We start from the raw sequence: 13,228 nt of genomic DNA on the forward strand, positions 1-13,228 counted from the left end.
ATTCTCCTCGAGACGCCATGAAAAAAAGTGCATTACAGATAATGTGTATTTTCACAATTGGCCAGCAGGGGCGCAATGAATGCCTTCACTTCCTCTTTTATTTTGATGGAACATTTCCTCTCGTGCCGTGGTCTTAGCATTAGCGTTAGCATCAGCATTAGCGGCGGGTCTCTTTGGTAGGTGACGGAGGTACAGGGAGGAGGGGGTTTAAAGAATAAAGTCTAAAGAATAAAGTCTAAAGAATAAAGTCTAAGAGAATGCAGTGTCGGGACAATCGCGATCAAGACACGGTCGCGCGGGTGGCGAGAGCAATCTTTAATTATTATTATTATTGTAATTATTATTGTAATTATTATTGTTATTATTATTATTATAATTATTATATAATCTAAAAAAAATTCTAAATAATAAAAGGCCTTGTCCTGTAGAGCAAAGAATCCACAGATTGTGACATTCGTCATTTATGACACTTCTGTCACAGGTTCAGGAGGAGTGGTTGGAGACAGCAACGTCTCAAATGGAGGAGGTCTGATCCATAGAGTCGGATCTCTCACCAAAACACCAACAGGCTCTGAGCACGAGGACCTGGGTCGCCATGGAGACCGCCAAACTGTTAATCACCAGAACCACCAGAACTTGCTCCGGAGGGGGTCTAAGAACAATGGCATGGAGCAGGTCCGAAGGGGATCATACAATAAGTACAGGTAAGGGTCTAGACGGTCCTCCTCCAGGTCTTAAAGCCTTGCTGTGAGGAAGGTGGAAGACAGACAGATGCGTTGCATATATATATATTTATTTTTTTACAAATGAAAAGGTTAGCTTCTATTTTATAAATTGTTCTGTTCCTCAGGAGGGACTCAAGGGACCGTTTGAGCCGTAACGACTTGGATCCATGCAGAGACAGACTCTACAGCCGCGAGGAGGACCAGGAGAGCATCATCTCCAGAGAAAGAGACAGGTATGTGCTGTACGTACTTCAGTTATGTTGAACCACGGTGAAGTAACAGAGTGAGACGTTACTAAATACCACATCATATCCTATACTTTTTTCAGCCGTTACCAGGATGAGCCGCCAATGTACAGAGAGCGTTACAACGGACATTACAGAGAGCGTCACTATGACAACGGGTACAGAGACGGTCACCATGGAGACACGCACAGTAACTATGGTGACGGATTCAGCGACGGGAGGACACGAAGACGACTGCTCCCGGCCACACCTACAGGTAAAGTACTGCTATTGTTACTAGTGCTCCTGCTATAGCCACTACACTAATGCCACATTCAGGAACTTGTACTAAAGCGTTTGTGTTGAGAGCTGTGTGTTGTGTTCTGAGGGTCGTGTGTTTAAAGGAGAAGCTAGTCAAATGGCATGTGTCAAATTGATGGATTTTAATTTCCAGATAATACTTGGTTTTGTCCTGGTTTCTCACCTACAATTAGGAATGTTGATGTTGGAAACGCTCGTGAAAAGTTCTGCCTCATTCTAAAACTTGCACAAGGAGCAAATTGTTAGAAATATCATAACAATCTTGAATCATTTAGCGTGTCAATTTCTAAAGCAATCAATCACAGCCTTAGACATAAAATCACACATTACGTTATAATAGAAGTTCGAGGACACGAGAAAATTACAAGTTGGGAGTCAGTGTTTAAAAGGCAGACACTAGTAGAAATGGCATGTTAAAGGGAAAAAGTTATGCTGATTATCTAAATTATATCAACTGGGCATTGCGTTGGAAACAAAAGAATTTCACAATCGTTTAGTGTAAATTAAAGTATTTCTCTTCAGAGGGCTAATAACAAAAAGGTTGTTTTTCAGGCCGGAAAGCCTCCTTTAACCTCCAGTGTCTGCGGCGACAAGACAGTGACGACCTGCCTCTCCCTGGAACCTACCACCCCACGTCCCCCCCACGGCGACCCAGACCACAGGTACTGCGCCGCTTCCTGCTTTCGCTCCTCTTCAATTCCATCCTTTCAGACTCTCTAGTCCTGACGTAACTCACTGGTTCTCTGGTGGTTGTCAGGGTTCGTTCGGAGGTGCTGATCCCCGCTCTGCCCCTTCGTCCTGGGCCAACCCTAACCCTCGTCGTGGGCGGCTGCTGTACGCTCCTCTCATCCTGGTGGAGGAGCAGGAGGAGCACTGGGAGAGAGGGCTCGAAGGGGGCACGGCACTCAAACCTCCAGGTCAGAATTACTAGTTATAAATGTCATGGTAGGAGGATTGTAAAGGAATTTTAATCAATAACTTCAATTAAACTACGGTATTGAAATTACAAAATGAGCATTCTAAAAAGTAATATGTAATTTATTTTACCTGATAACATCCTTATAGCTTCCTTTTATATGCAATATTTGAGGACGTTTTCTCATTTAAAAGATATAATGTTAAGGTCTAAGTTGTTAATTGCTATGGTAACGGATTTGTCATAATTCTGAAACACATGAATAATACGCACAAAACTATTTGGTCTTCTTTGTTAGGTGTGAGTGTGACCGGAGCAGCTCCCAGTCCAACCTGGTACGGTGGCCCGGGAGGGACATCAGGTCAGAGATCTATTTCAAACTAAACTTGAACATTTTGTTTTTGAACTGTGTGTATTATTTAAATTGGTTCAATTAAAGACTGACCAATTATTTGTGGCGTAATTTAATATTTATTGTGCCTCAAACTCTGCTTTAGTGACAAAAAGACTTTACCCTCCAAGATTTCATCTTGTTTTTAGCATGTTGTCAGTGACATCCCACAACTTGCTGTCCACATCCTGATCGGTCAGTAGTTACTAAACCCCATAGAACTGGACAAGCAGTGGCGCTAAGAGTGAACTAGCCATTTGCTATTGTGCACAGAGCCAATTGGGTTGATTTTGTTGATTTGGGCTGCATGGTTTTTGAAGCGAGTCAGGATAGCACTACTTTTGGTTGATTTTCTACTACTTTTGGCTGATTATTTGGAGATGTTTGGTCATTTGAACCCATTATTTTCTCTGTCCTTTAGCACCTCCCCCGTACAGGGCCTACACCACTCTCCGGGTCCCCTCTCAGCTCTCACACTTCACAGAGAAACGAGGATCTGCCGACAGTCTGGTGGAAGCCGTAAGTATTGACCTGTGTTGGTCAACTTGATTTAGTTCCGGCTTCATTCTGGTCTCACCCGGGTCTCTCTCTGGTCCTGATCCAGGTCCTGATCTCAGAGGGTCTGGGACTTTATGCTCGGGATCCTAAGTTTGTGGCATTTGCAAAGCGTGAGATCGCCGATGCGTGCCACATGACGGTAGATGAGATGGAGTCTGCTGCCTCCGACCTGCTTGGCTCCCACGGCAACCACGGCCTCGACGACAACACTGCAGCCACAACCCCTGACCTCACCTCTATCTATAGCGACGATGAGCCAATCAGAGCGAGTCGCGAGGAGGACGAACTCGCAGATGAAATGAGCTGCGTGACATCATTCTGAGGAGAAATGGACAAATCAGAAGACAGTGAGGTTCAAGTGGACCCGTCAGAATGGACCAATCACAGAACAGGTATATTTAAGCGGAACGGACGGACTCTGAGGAAGTGGTCTGATTGATAGAGTGACTTGTTCTAAGAGAAACTTTAAAATGGATAAATCGTAGAAGAGAGATACAGAAATGGTCCTGTTTTCTTGTTCACAAAATCAGGGCCTTGAAATATGTTCAGGTAAGGGAAGATATTTTTGGATAAACATATCAGGGCAGAGTTAATGAAAAGGACCAATCAAAGGCTTGGAAAGACTGTTATAATCAATAAGATTTGTTTCTGAGAGAGCAATATTTGAAATGAAAAAATGTTTCTAGTAAACCCAGATATTTTTTTTAAACGATTTCTCACAATGTACAATAAACACAATGATGTTTGTTAATATTAAGAACCATTACATCATAGCCAGAAGAGCAAAGATTTCCAAGATGGTCATCTTATTTGTTTACTTTGTGCAGATGAACCGAAGTGACTTTTGTGAAGCTGGATTAAAAATACAAAAAACTTTGAACATTCCAGCTTTTTAGGAATTTATAAAAGTTTAAGAATCAAATAGGAAAATAACATATGACCTATTTTTCTGTCTGATATGTATCCAATCTGTGATGCTGTTTTTTTTAAAAGAATGTTTTCTATATTTCATTCATGTTTCTTCATGTTTTTCACATCCCTCTGTGTCTCTGTTGTTTTAAGAGAATCCTTCAGGTTCAAATTAAGGGCTCTTTCAAAACTTGTTCTTCTTAATGAGACGACGGACGCAACCTGTTACCTCAAATAAAACCTACATCAACATGTTTCTGTCCCATGTACTTTGAAGTAGGAATCATATCTAAAATGAGTTTATATTACAGTATTTATCTCATGTGGCTCTCCAGAGTGTGTAGAGATAGTGCGCCCTCTGCAGGTCTTGCTCTGCCTCTGCAGCTGGAGTACACCCATTAAGATAATAACAATAACATCTGGACCACATCTGTTTAACTGCAGGAAATAGTGGAAATAACGAGGAAAAATACAAATAAAATGTTCCATTGGTTATCTAACCATAGCACACATTAGCGTGTGGCCCATTGCGCGCTCTAAAAGACAATGTTTTTACATTGATAATACATCCATCAGTGAGCGTTGAATATACCCTTATGTATATTTGAATAATATAAATAGGAAGCACTGACCTTACAATATACTTCACTATATCCCTGCATGACTGCACTGTTTTAAAGCCAGGTATACATTTTCAGGGAGGCACTGGATTGGTGGCTCGCCCACCAACGCGATAGTCTGTGGTCCAATCCCAGCTCCAACTAGTGTGTGCTGCTGTTGTGTCCTTGAGCAAGACACTTCACTTACTTGCCTATAAATTAATATGTGAGTGTGAGAGTCTGATGATATATAACTTGGCACCACCATCAAGTGAATGGACTTCGAGAGGTTTGTCAATGGTTTTAGTTATGCAATCTGTTGAATCTATTGAATCTGCTTTAATGAAACAATGGTCGGAGAGTTTATGCTTGTATGTACAATTACCATAAAATAAGGCATTAATCTGGTGTTAAACTCAGACTATTCAGTGCAGACTAATCTTCCAGGTCGATCCTAGCTTGGATCAGAAAAGGATCCTGCAGGATCCAGGTCACAACAACAATAGCCCCACAGGCATTGGAGAATCAGGTTAGAAATGCACAAAACACATGAACACACATAACCATGAAACAAAGCCAATTAGATATAAGTTTGCATTAACCTTAGGGATACCCTATGAAAACGCACTCCTATATCCTAAATGTCTATGCAGTTTCCAAATCTATTGTATTCTTATAGCAAAGCATATCCAACAGAAGGGACACACAGCTCTTTTGGCACCTGCTCCTATTTCTCTCTTCCAGGCCTGCTATCTTGTATTTTTCCTGGACATTTTCTCTATTTATGGCATCACCTCCTACGTACGTCATGACGCAAGCGCTCTCCCTGAGGACATCATTTCACAAACTCCAATTCATCCTCTTAAATGTAATTTGAACAATCCCTCTCAGCCCGTCACATTTCGCCACTCTTATCTTCACCATCACGTTTTAAAACACAAGCTTATATTTTTCTTTGACGTTTTGCTTGATCCGTGAATCGGTGACTTCCGGTCGGCCCCCAGCTTCACTCACCCGCCTCCATCCCTCCCGCTGTCGCCTCTCGCCCCGACCCGCGTCTCTTTCTCGGTGTGTGCTGTGAGATTCGAGGCAGAATGGACGTCGTAAATCAGGTAAAAACCCAAACCCAAATGTGTTTTTTTTTCTTTTCCACTTGGTAATGCGCCATTTGCCTTTCATTCCTTCGTCGTCTCTCGCGCGCGTCTATCAGTTTGTTCTTCAGAGCAATTTGAGAGCGCGTATTTCTTGCACCTAAACCCCCACACTACCATCAAATACATCAAGAAAATACGTAGAATTGCCACAAAAATTCCACGACGTTAAATCGTTTGGGCATTTAGCCAATTCGTGCCAATCTCGCTCCGCAACAGTCGTGTGCCGCTCGTTCGCGGTGGAAGATGGAAAAAGGGGAGGCAGCTTTGCGTGGTTTCCGGACCGATTTTGGCGTGGTTTGGATTTGAAACCGTTCATTTCGCCCGGTTTGGAACGGCACTGTCAAATGAGACCGACATTGTGTTTTTAATGGTAGAATCGTCTGCGTTTGTGTGACAGTGCGCGCGCTCTAAAATGGCCCCCGACGCGCGCAGAGGATGGAGAGGGAGAGAGGGCGGAGTCGGACCGGGATGGTGCTGATGCTGCGCTCCGTCTTCGTGATCGTTCTCAGATTAAACCTCGCTTGAACCGAGGATTATGTAATGCGCGTAGTAATAAATGTATCAGGCCGCGGTGCTGTTTGACGCGTGGACGTGCTCGCGGTCGGACCGTGGGTCGCGGAGGCGTTCTGCGTTCTGAGGGCCCGGTGTGGACGCAATAAACAGCCACAGACGCATCATATTGTTTCACCATTTTGTGTCAACAGTAAACAAGAACGTAGGTATTATAATGAGAACTATAATGAGAACTGTTCATGCTCAGGATGGGTCAGAATTAGGGCCATCATTAAAGGTGCAATTAAAAAACAACACTTTATTGTATAGACCGTTTTAAAGTTTGTAAACAAATGTATGTAAAATTCTGAAATGGAATTATTTGGATGAATCCCAGAATATGAAAAAATATGACGGGAAAAAAAGAGGTTTGGCAAATTATAACAATTTTTATACATGTGATGCCTGAGCCTGGTTTGAAGAAATATACCAGTGTCTTTTACTGTATTTTTTTATTTAATTAGAGATTAATACTCAAATGTAACATTTTTGATAAAGGCATAATCTTGATTATTGTTTTTAAGTACTTCAAGAAATTGTTAACCACATAATAATTACAGTAAATAACAACCACTACCGGTAATTATACTTTTTCAAAATGTGTGGTTTTTTTTAATTTTCCTTCTTAACCTAAAACCATTAACATTTTTTATCAAAGTTAAACACATTTCTGTCATAATGATGCAAAATACTGTAACTTGGTTTGTCCTTTTTCCATCCATAATGCATTGTGTTTGGGTTCAATATACGACAAAGCTTTTCTGTTTGAAAATGTGGATCTTTTCCTCAAACATGAAGCCATTTTGTGCCTTGTATTTCAATTGCAAACATTATATTAATCCAAACATTTCATTCATCCTGACTCTCCAACAGAACTATTTTACTGATAAGAAAAATAAAAAATTGTAGGTCTAGAGAAAGCGTTAGTCACATAAAAATAGTGAATTCACAACTTAACATGCCACTAACTCCACTTGAGTGAATCAAAACAAGTCCAGATGTTCTCAGCTGTAAGTAAGACCGAAAGACTACTATATCAAGTCTATTTCTAAATATACATGGTCTCACTCCAGTCTGGGAGTGATGTGGTGGTTGTATCATGTTCCAGTTTGAAGATAAATGTATTTACTGTGAAAGTGAGCTGAAATCAATAACACACATACTTTTGTGTCAATACAATCAATCAAGACTGCATTCTCATTTGCAAATACATTTATCTTACTACATTTTACTTGCGAATAATAGTTCACCATGAAATTGTACTTGAATTTCATGGTGATTTCATTGAAACACACGCAAGATTTTCTTATTTACAGTTACAGTTTAGAGCTTTAGCCCGGGGCAAAATGACACAACAAAAGACAAACCTATAAATGGCTGTTAAGCTTTCAATTTCAAATCTCAGCTCAGTATCAGATGTAAGTGCAGTTTCTACACCTCGTTCATGCTGCAGCATGTGCCATCTGGACCATCATTTTCACAAAAAATGGTTTCTAAAATGGTGAATGTTGGAGCATTAGTTACAGAGATATGAGCTGTCAAACCCAAAGGCTTGTGGTTTAATCCCCACATAAAAGCATTGCTTCTATTCTGTCATTGTGCTTCCACTTGCCTCTTGGTGACAGATAAGAGACAGAATGGTGGTCATATCAACCATTTTACTGTAATTTACTTTCCAGACAGTATGAGTGGTCCCAAAAGTGCAGCTTCAGTCTTTAGGATCTGTCATCTCTTTTCCACTGCCCCAAAGATTCAATTCAATTTATTTAGTAGCGTCTGAAATCCCAACAGCAGTCGCCTCGAAGGGCGACAGGGAAAAACAGCAACACAAAAGAGTAGATGAAGAGACGCTCAGTAATGGGTCCTTATAGTTATCTATTCAGGGGTGTTACATTCCTGTTTAATGCAAGATTCAGATATAATACAGTGGTGTCATTTTGTGTTGGGGGATGAGTTTCGACACACAGAGTGGGTCGTGGGCCGAACATAAAATGAGGTAAAACATAAAGTTTATACTGAAAATTAAATAGCTTTCTATAGCCAAGTAATAGTTATTTGTGGACACTGTTACACAAATCTGGAGTCCATATTCATGCAGCAGCAGCAGGAACCGAAACATGGACTTGTGATATAATTCTGATATGAAATGTTGATATAGATGACCTGTTGCTGCTCAAACTCAATATGAGCTCACTTTTTTATAGTTTAAGCTTAGTGAGAATAAACCCTTCACATAGTGAATCAAATGAGTGCATTGTGTTTGCATTCACGGTCACATTAGTGTGGACACAGTCAGAGCTCACAGCAGCTTCACTCTGTCATGTTCATACTTTATTACGCTCTGACTTGTGTTTTACCTGTGGCTCCTGATCTGTTCTGGTTTGCACTGGTTTGGATACTTTCCTCACAAAGCTGTCATCACGTGTGTTTTCTTGTTGTTAGCTCAACATTAGCGCCGCTTTTAGCAAAGCTCTAATGTCCACAAAACTGTTTCCTTTCTTTCTTTCACGTGTTTCCCAAATCCATTCATCTCTTTCCCTGCTCAGACCACTCTGCTGAAGTTAAATCTGTAAAAACGTTTCTGAGCTGCGTGGGGGAGGGGCAACTGGATTGTAGTTATAGTGATAAAAACACTATTCATCTTATTCCAGTGGCCTGTGAGGGCGCCGCCATACGCAGCGTAATTCTTCTTCCGGTTGTGTTAGTTAACATAAGGCTGCCGACCTCAAGAGAAAAGAAGTTCTACACAGATTAAAAAGCTGTTTTTGGGCTGCCCAGTTTGTCACGTGAACATTGGATATTTTACACAAATCAATCTACTTTATAGCATATTTTAGCGGCAAGACTTTTCCCTCGTTCTCCATTTAAACCTAAGGAGTTTCTGCTGGATCGGAAGTGTCATTACAATGAAAGTGCCGATCACGTGGGAAAATAGGGAAAAGCGTGCGGGGTGGAATAAGGTCAATACTATATATCAATCAGAAATTAATAACTATAAATTAGAAATGTTTTGCAGGCAGGAATAAAACGTCTGGGGGGACATATTCAGCCCGTGGCCCATATCTCTGACACCCTTGTCATAATACTTTGTTTTAAATTGTTACATGCTGTGCCAATTGTCCTAATTACTATTACTCATGTTCTGTATGTGTTCCAGCTGGTGGCCCAGGGCCAGTTCAGAGTCATCAAAGTTCCTCTGGGCTTCATCAAGGTCCTGGAATGGGTGAGTGTTTTGACTTTTTACATTTGAGTTCAAAATGGCAAAAATCTTTTGTCCCATCCCAAGTATGAGTAGGCCAGGAAAAGTCTGAGTTCCAGTTGAATTAAACAGAAAATCACACACATCACAACATGACAATTTATCCAAAATAGAAAATTGTCACAGACAGAGATAAGATAACGATTACATTTTTACCATACATAACATAGTAAACATTTGTATCATTTCTATTCTAAAACATGAAGGCAAATTTAGAATTATTTAGAATTTAAAATGTAAGTTTGAATGCAAACTTCCTCTTGATTTAGTCCTGGATCAGTATTTCTAAGTGTCATTAACTCATAATACATTATATAAGGAAGTCTCTTCTTCAGGTAAAGAGAGTAAAACACACTCAGAACCTGATGAAAACCACCCAAAACCGGTTCTGGCCCAGACCTTGAGCACAGATAGTCCCAGTCAGACTTAAACAGTAACTGCAACAGTAGGAGGAGCTAGTGCAGTCTCCATGGAAACACCAGGGCTATGGGAGTGGTTCTCAGCATTCCTATAGCAACAGCATCAGAGGGGCATGTCCTGGTCTGTTGCTTTAGAAACTGCTGTCCATGGTCCTGATCCTGATTTGGGGCTGCGATTCCTCCTCCACGTGCAGCTGTTTGTGGGTGCAGCTCTGGTGACCATGTGGCTTTATATTTAGTGAAAGACACAGACTGTGACTCAGCCTTTTGTGTGGAGGTGATGACTCATGATTCTGCAGAACTAAACTCTAAAACACACTTTAGAAACTCTGAAACTTTAGACTTGAATCAGCTGCTTGTGAACAACAGGTTGTAAAGGTTTATTTAGTTTTTAACTGTTTAAACATATTTCTTTATGTAGAGTAAGACATTTTTACCTAATTGTCAGCAAAATAAATAATTGAAAGAATCTTGCTTCATTTACAGAATATTCAGTTTGAAACACAGTACACACTATACAGAATACTTTAACTAATCTAATCTAATCTAATCTAGTCCTAGAATATAAACTTTCTGAAATCCTTTCTTCTGTTTGGAGCATTCGCCAGTCACACCCGTTCCTTATTATGTCTGTATAAGTACTTTATTAACATGTATGTTTTGTTGGTTGTTTTTTTGGCAGTTTTTTGCGATCTTTGCCTTCTCCACTTGTGGCAGTTACTCGGGTATGTTCCGGATGGCCGTGGAGTGTAAGAACCGCACAGAAAGTGACCTAAAGATCGAGGTGGAGTTTGAGTATCCGTTCAGGTAAGACACAGCCTCCTGTCAATCTTCTGCACACACTGGCCAACCAGAAGTGTTGTCTGGAAGTGACCCAAGTATTTCAGATACAAACTAGATTGTAACCTGTCCTGCTTTTCTGCTCTAGACTGCACCAGGTTTACTTTGACGCTCCCTCCTGTCAGGGGGGGAACTCGGAGCGATATTTTCTTGTGGGAGATTACTCCTCTTCAGCTGAGTTCTTTGTGACGATCGGAGTGTTTGCGTTCCTCTATACCACAGTGGCTCTCAGTGTTTACGTGTTCTTCTATGAAAAGTACAAGGAGAACAACAAAGGACCCCTCATTGTGAGTCACATGTTTTAAACGAAATATAATATTGTATTGCTTTCAAAAACAGTGAATCTTACATGGATCCAATCTTTTAATCACAGAAGCACCTTTTACTGTTGCTTGTGCCTCTGTCTCTCTTCATGCTAGCTAATGTTAGATTACTTTAGACAGTCAGCCGTGTCCTCTCTTGTCCCGTAGGATCTCGGTGTGACGGCGGTCTTTGCCTTCATGTGGCTGGTGTCCTCTGCAGCGTGGGCCAAGGGTTTGTCCGATGTGAAAACAGCCACAGACCCAGAGAAGGTGGTGACTCTGATCCAGGCCTGTGACAATGAGGCCAACCGCTGCAAAGAGGTGCACGACCCCGTCATGTCCGGACTCAACACCTCTGTGGTCAGTACTTTTTATTCCTTTGTCTGTTTCATTTAACATATGCTTTGTTATTATTATTATTATTATGATCAGCTTTTAGATCATTCTGATGATTTCAGCACTCAAATGTCCTTCACTAAGATCTGAACTTTGAAGGAAGCAGCTTGTGTTTAATCCTCATTTGACTCCACAGTGTAACGTCTGCTCTGACTGAATTGCGTTTAATTGTTTGTATACAGTATTTTAAGCTATAAAATATAAAATTATGGTAACATGTTTCTATAAATTAATAATTTAAAGAGGAGGTACTAGGTTTTTAAACTGCAAAATGAGTGTGTAATTAAATCGAACTTGTTCCTGGCACTCACAACGTTTGTACTTTGATAATATTCACATGTATTATTTTTGGGTGTTTGCACGTAAGGCTGTGCTATTTAAAGAATTTTAATCAAGATTGAGATTCAGTCATTTGTATTTATAATGCTTGGGTCTTTTTAATGGATAGGTCTAAAGTCAATACTCTGTCATTAAAATCATTTGATTTGGAGCAGAGTTCAGACTTTGGAGGAAGAAAATGCAATATTTTTTGTGTTAAATGACAATTGTAAAAAGTCTCACAGTTAACAGATATTTTATTTGGTTTTATTAAGACAAAATCAAATCAAGCTGAAAATCTGAATCTTAAAAGAGGATTTAAAAAATTGTGATTCATAATTTTCTGGGTAAATACTTCTTTGTTCTAATACGTTCTAATTTTGTCAGGGCTTCTTTTACAGTGTACTCTCTAAGAGAAACATTATTATGTATTTATACTTTTAGAAGAATCAGGAGAACATCCTGTGTCTTGTTTGCTCATTTGGTTTATCCCTTTCTTTTGTCCTCAGGCATTTGGATTCATAAACCTGGTGTTGTGGGCTGGAAACCTCTGGTTTGTCTTTAAGGAGACTGGGATCATTGCCCCATTCATGAGAGCTCCTCCTCCTCAGACCAAACCTGCTGCAGATGCATACGCCCAACAGGGGGCATATGAGCCGGACCCCTATGCCTCAGGACAGGGGGGATACCAGCCCGACTACAACCAGCAGGGATACAACCAGGTAATGGATGCTACCTCTGCTTTACAAGGGCTATATGCAGCCAAATAACTTTCTCGAGCTTGCTTTTATGTTTAAATATTATTGTCTCTTTCTGTTTGAGTGATCCTGTCATCTCTGGTCCTGTTTTGTTGTAAGCTTGAAAATGTTGTATTACTTGAAGAACAACATACAATATAGAAAAAAACAAAAAGTAGTCAACTTGATCAGAGCTTGTTAATTGCTTCCTACTTGTCCAACGCCCATCCTGTAGAAGCGGTACTTTATCTACTGTCAAGTCTTCACTGATGTATTGTTTATTTCTGTTGTAGCAGGATGCTGCAGAGTACGGTCAGGGCTATGGCCAGCAGGGGGCACCCACCTCATTCTCCAATCAGATGTGAGCCCAACATTCACACAGACAGGTGAGCAAACATTTACATTCATGTATTCATGCAGTATAGAGAGAATCCTAGAGTGTTTAAGCACCATAGACAGCACATCCATGTCTGTTCAATTGAAGTTTAATCTCAAATGGAACAAGGACTTGTATAAATATAAAGGTTAATGCAAGAATATATATATATCAAGAATACACTCTTAACAACAGACTGCTGCACAATGATACACAAAGCATTATCATTATC

General features: G+C 40.5%; 2 protein-coding genes across 2 annotated transcripts in view; both read left to right on the forward strand.

Annotated features, from left to right (window-relative positions):
- The window catches only part of cacna1fb (calcium channel, voltage-dependent, L type, alpha 1F subunit), a 34,859-nt gene extending 30,561 nt beyond the window's left edge, over positions 1-4,298 (forward strand). Inside the window, 8 exon segments of the mRNA XM_072449412.1 lie at positions 482-704; positions 851-958; positions 1,054-1,226; positions 1,823-1,932; positions 2,028-2,187; positions 2,485-2,547; positions 2,999-3,096; positions 3,182-4,298. Of these exon segments, the coding sequence (XP_072305513.1) occupies positions 482-704; positions 851-958; positions 1,054-1,226; positions 1,823-1,932; positions 2,028-2,187; positions 2,485-2,547; positions 2,999-3,096; positions 3,182-3,457 (1,211 nt within the window). The 3' untranslated portion in view covers positions 3,458-4,298.
- Positions 4,299-5,666: 1,368 nt separating this feature from the next.
- Positions 5,667-13,006, forward strand: sypa (synaptophysin a). Its single transcript, XM_072449413.1, has 7 exons — positions 5,667-5,755; positions 9,507-9,572; positions 10,710-10,834; positions 10,956-11,154; positions 11,338-11,529; positions 12,393-12,605; positions 12,917-13,006. The coding sequence occupies exons 1-7, from the start codon at positions 5,738-5,740 to the stop codon at positions 12,983-12,985; spliced, it is 882 nt and encodes a 293-aa protein (XP_072305514.1). The 5' UTR covers positions 5,667-5,737; the 3' UTR covers positions 12,986-13,006.
- Positions 13,007-13,228: the final 222 nt, after the last annotated feature.

This window comes from Eucyclogobius newberryi, unplaced genomic scaffold (assembly GCF_026437365.1).
Source record: "Eucyclogobius newberryi isolate DKJ021-1_F unplaced genomic scaffold, fEucNew1.0.hap1 SCAF_17, whole genome shotgun sequence".
Lineage (NCBI taxonomy): Eukaryota > Metazoa > Chordata > Actinopteri > Gobiiformes > Gobiidae > Eucyclogobius > Eucyclogobius newberryi.

Coding starts and splice junctions, on each gene's coding strand:
- sypa (XM_072449413.1), top strand. Junction 11,155..11,337: donor ACAACAAAGGACCCCTCATT/GTGAGTCACATG, acceptor CTTGTCCCGTAG/GATCTCGGTGTGACGGCGGT. Junction 11,530..12,392: donor CCGGACTCAACACCTCTGTG/GTCAGTACTTTT, acceptor TTTTGTCCTCAG/GCATTTGGATTCATAAACCT.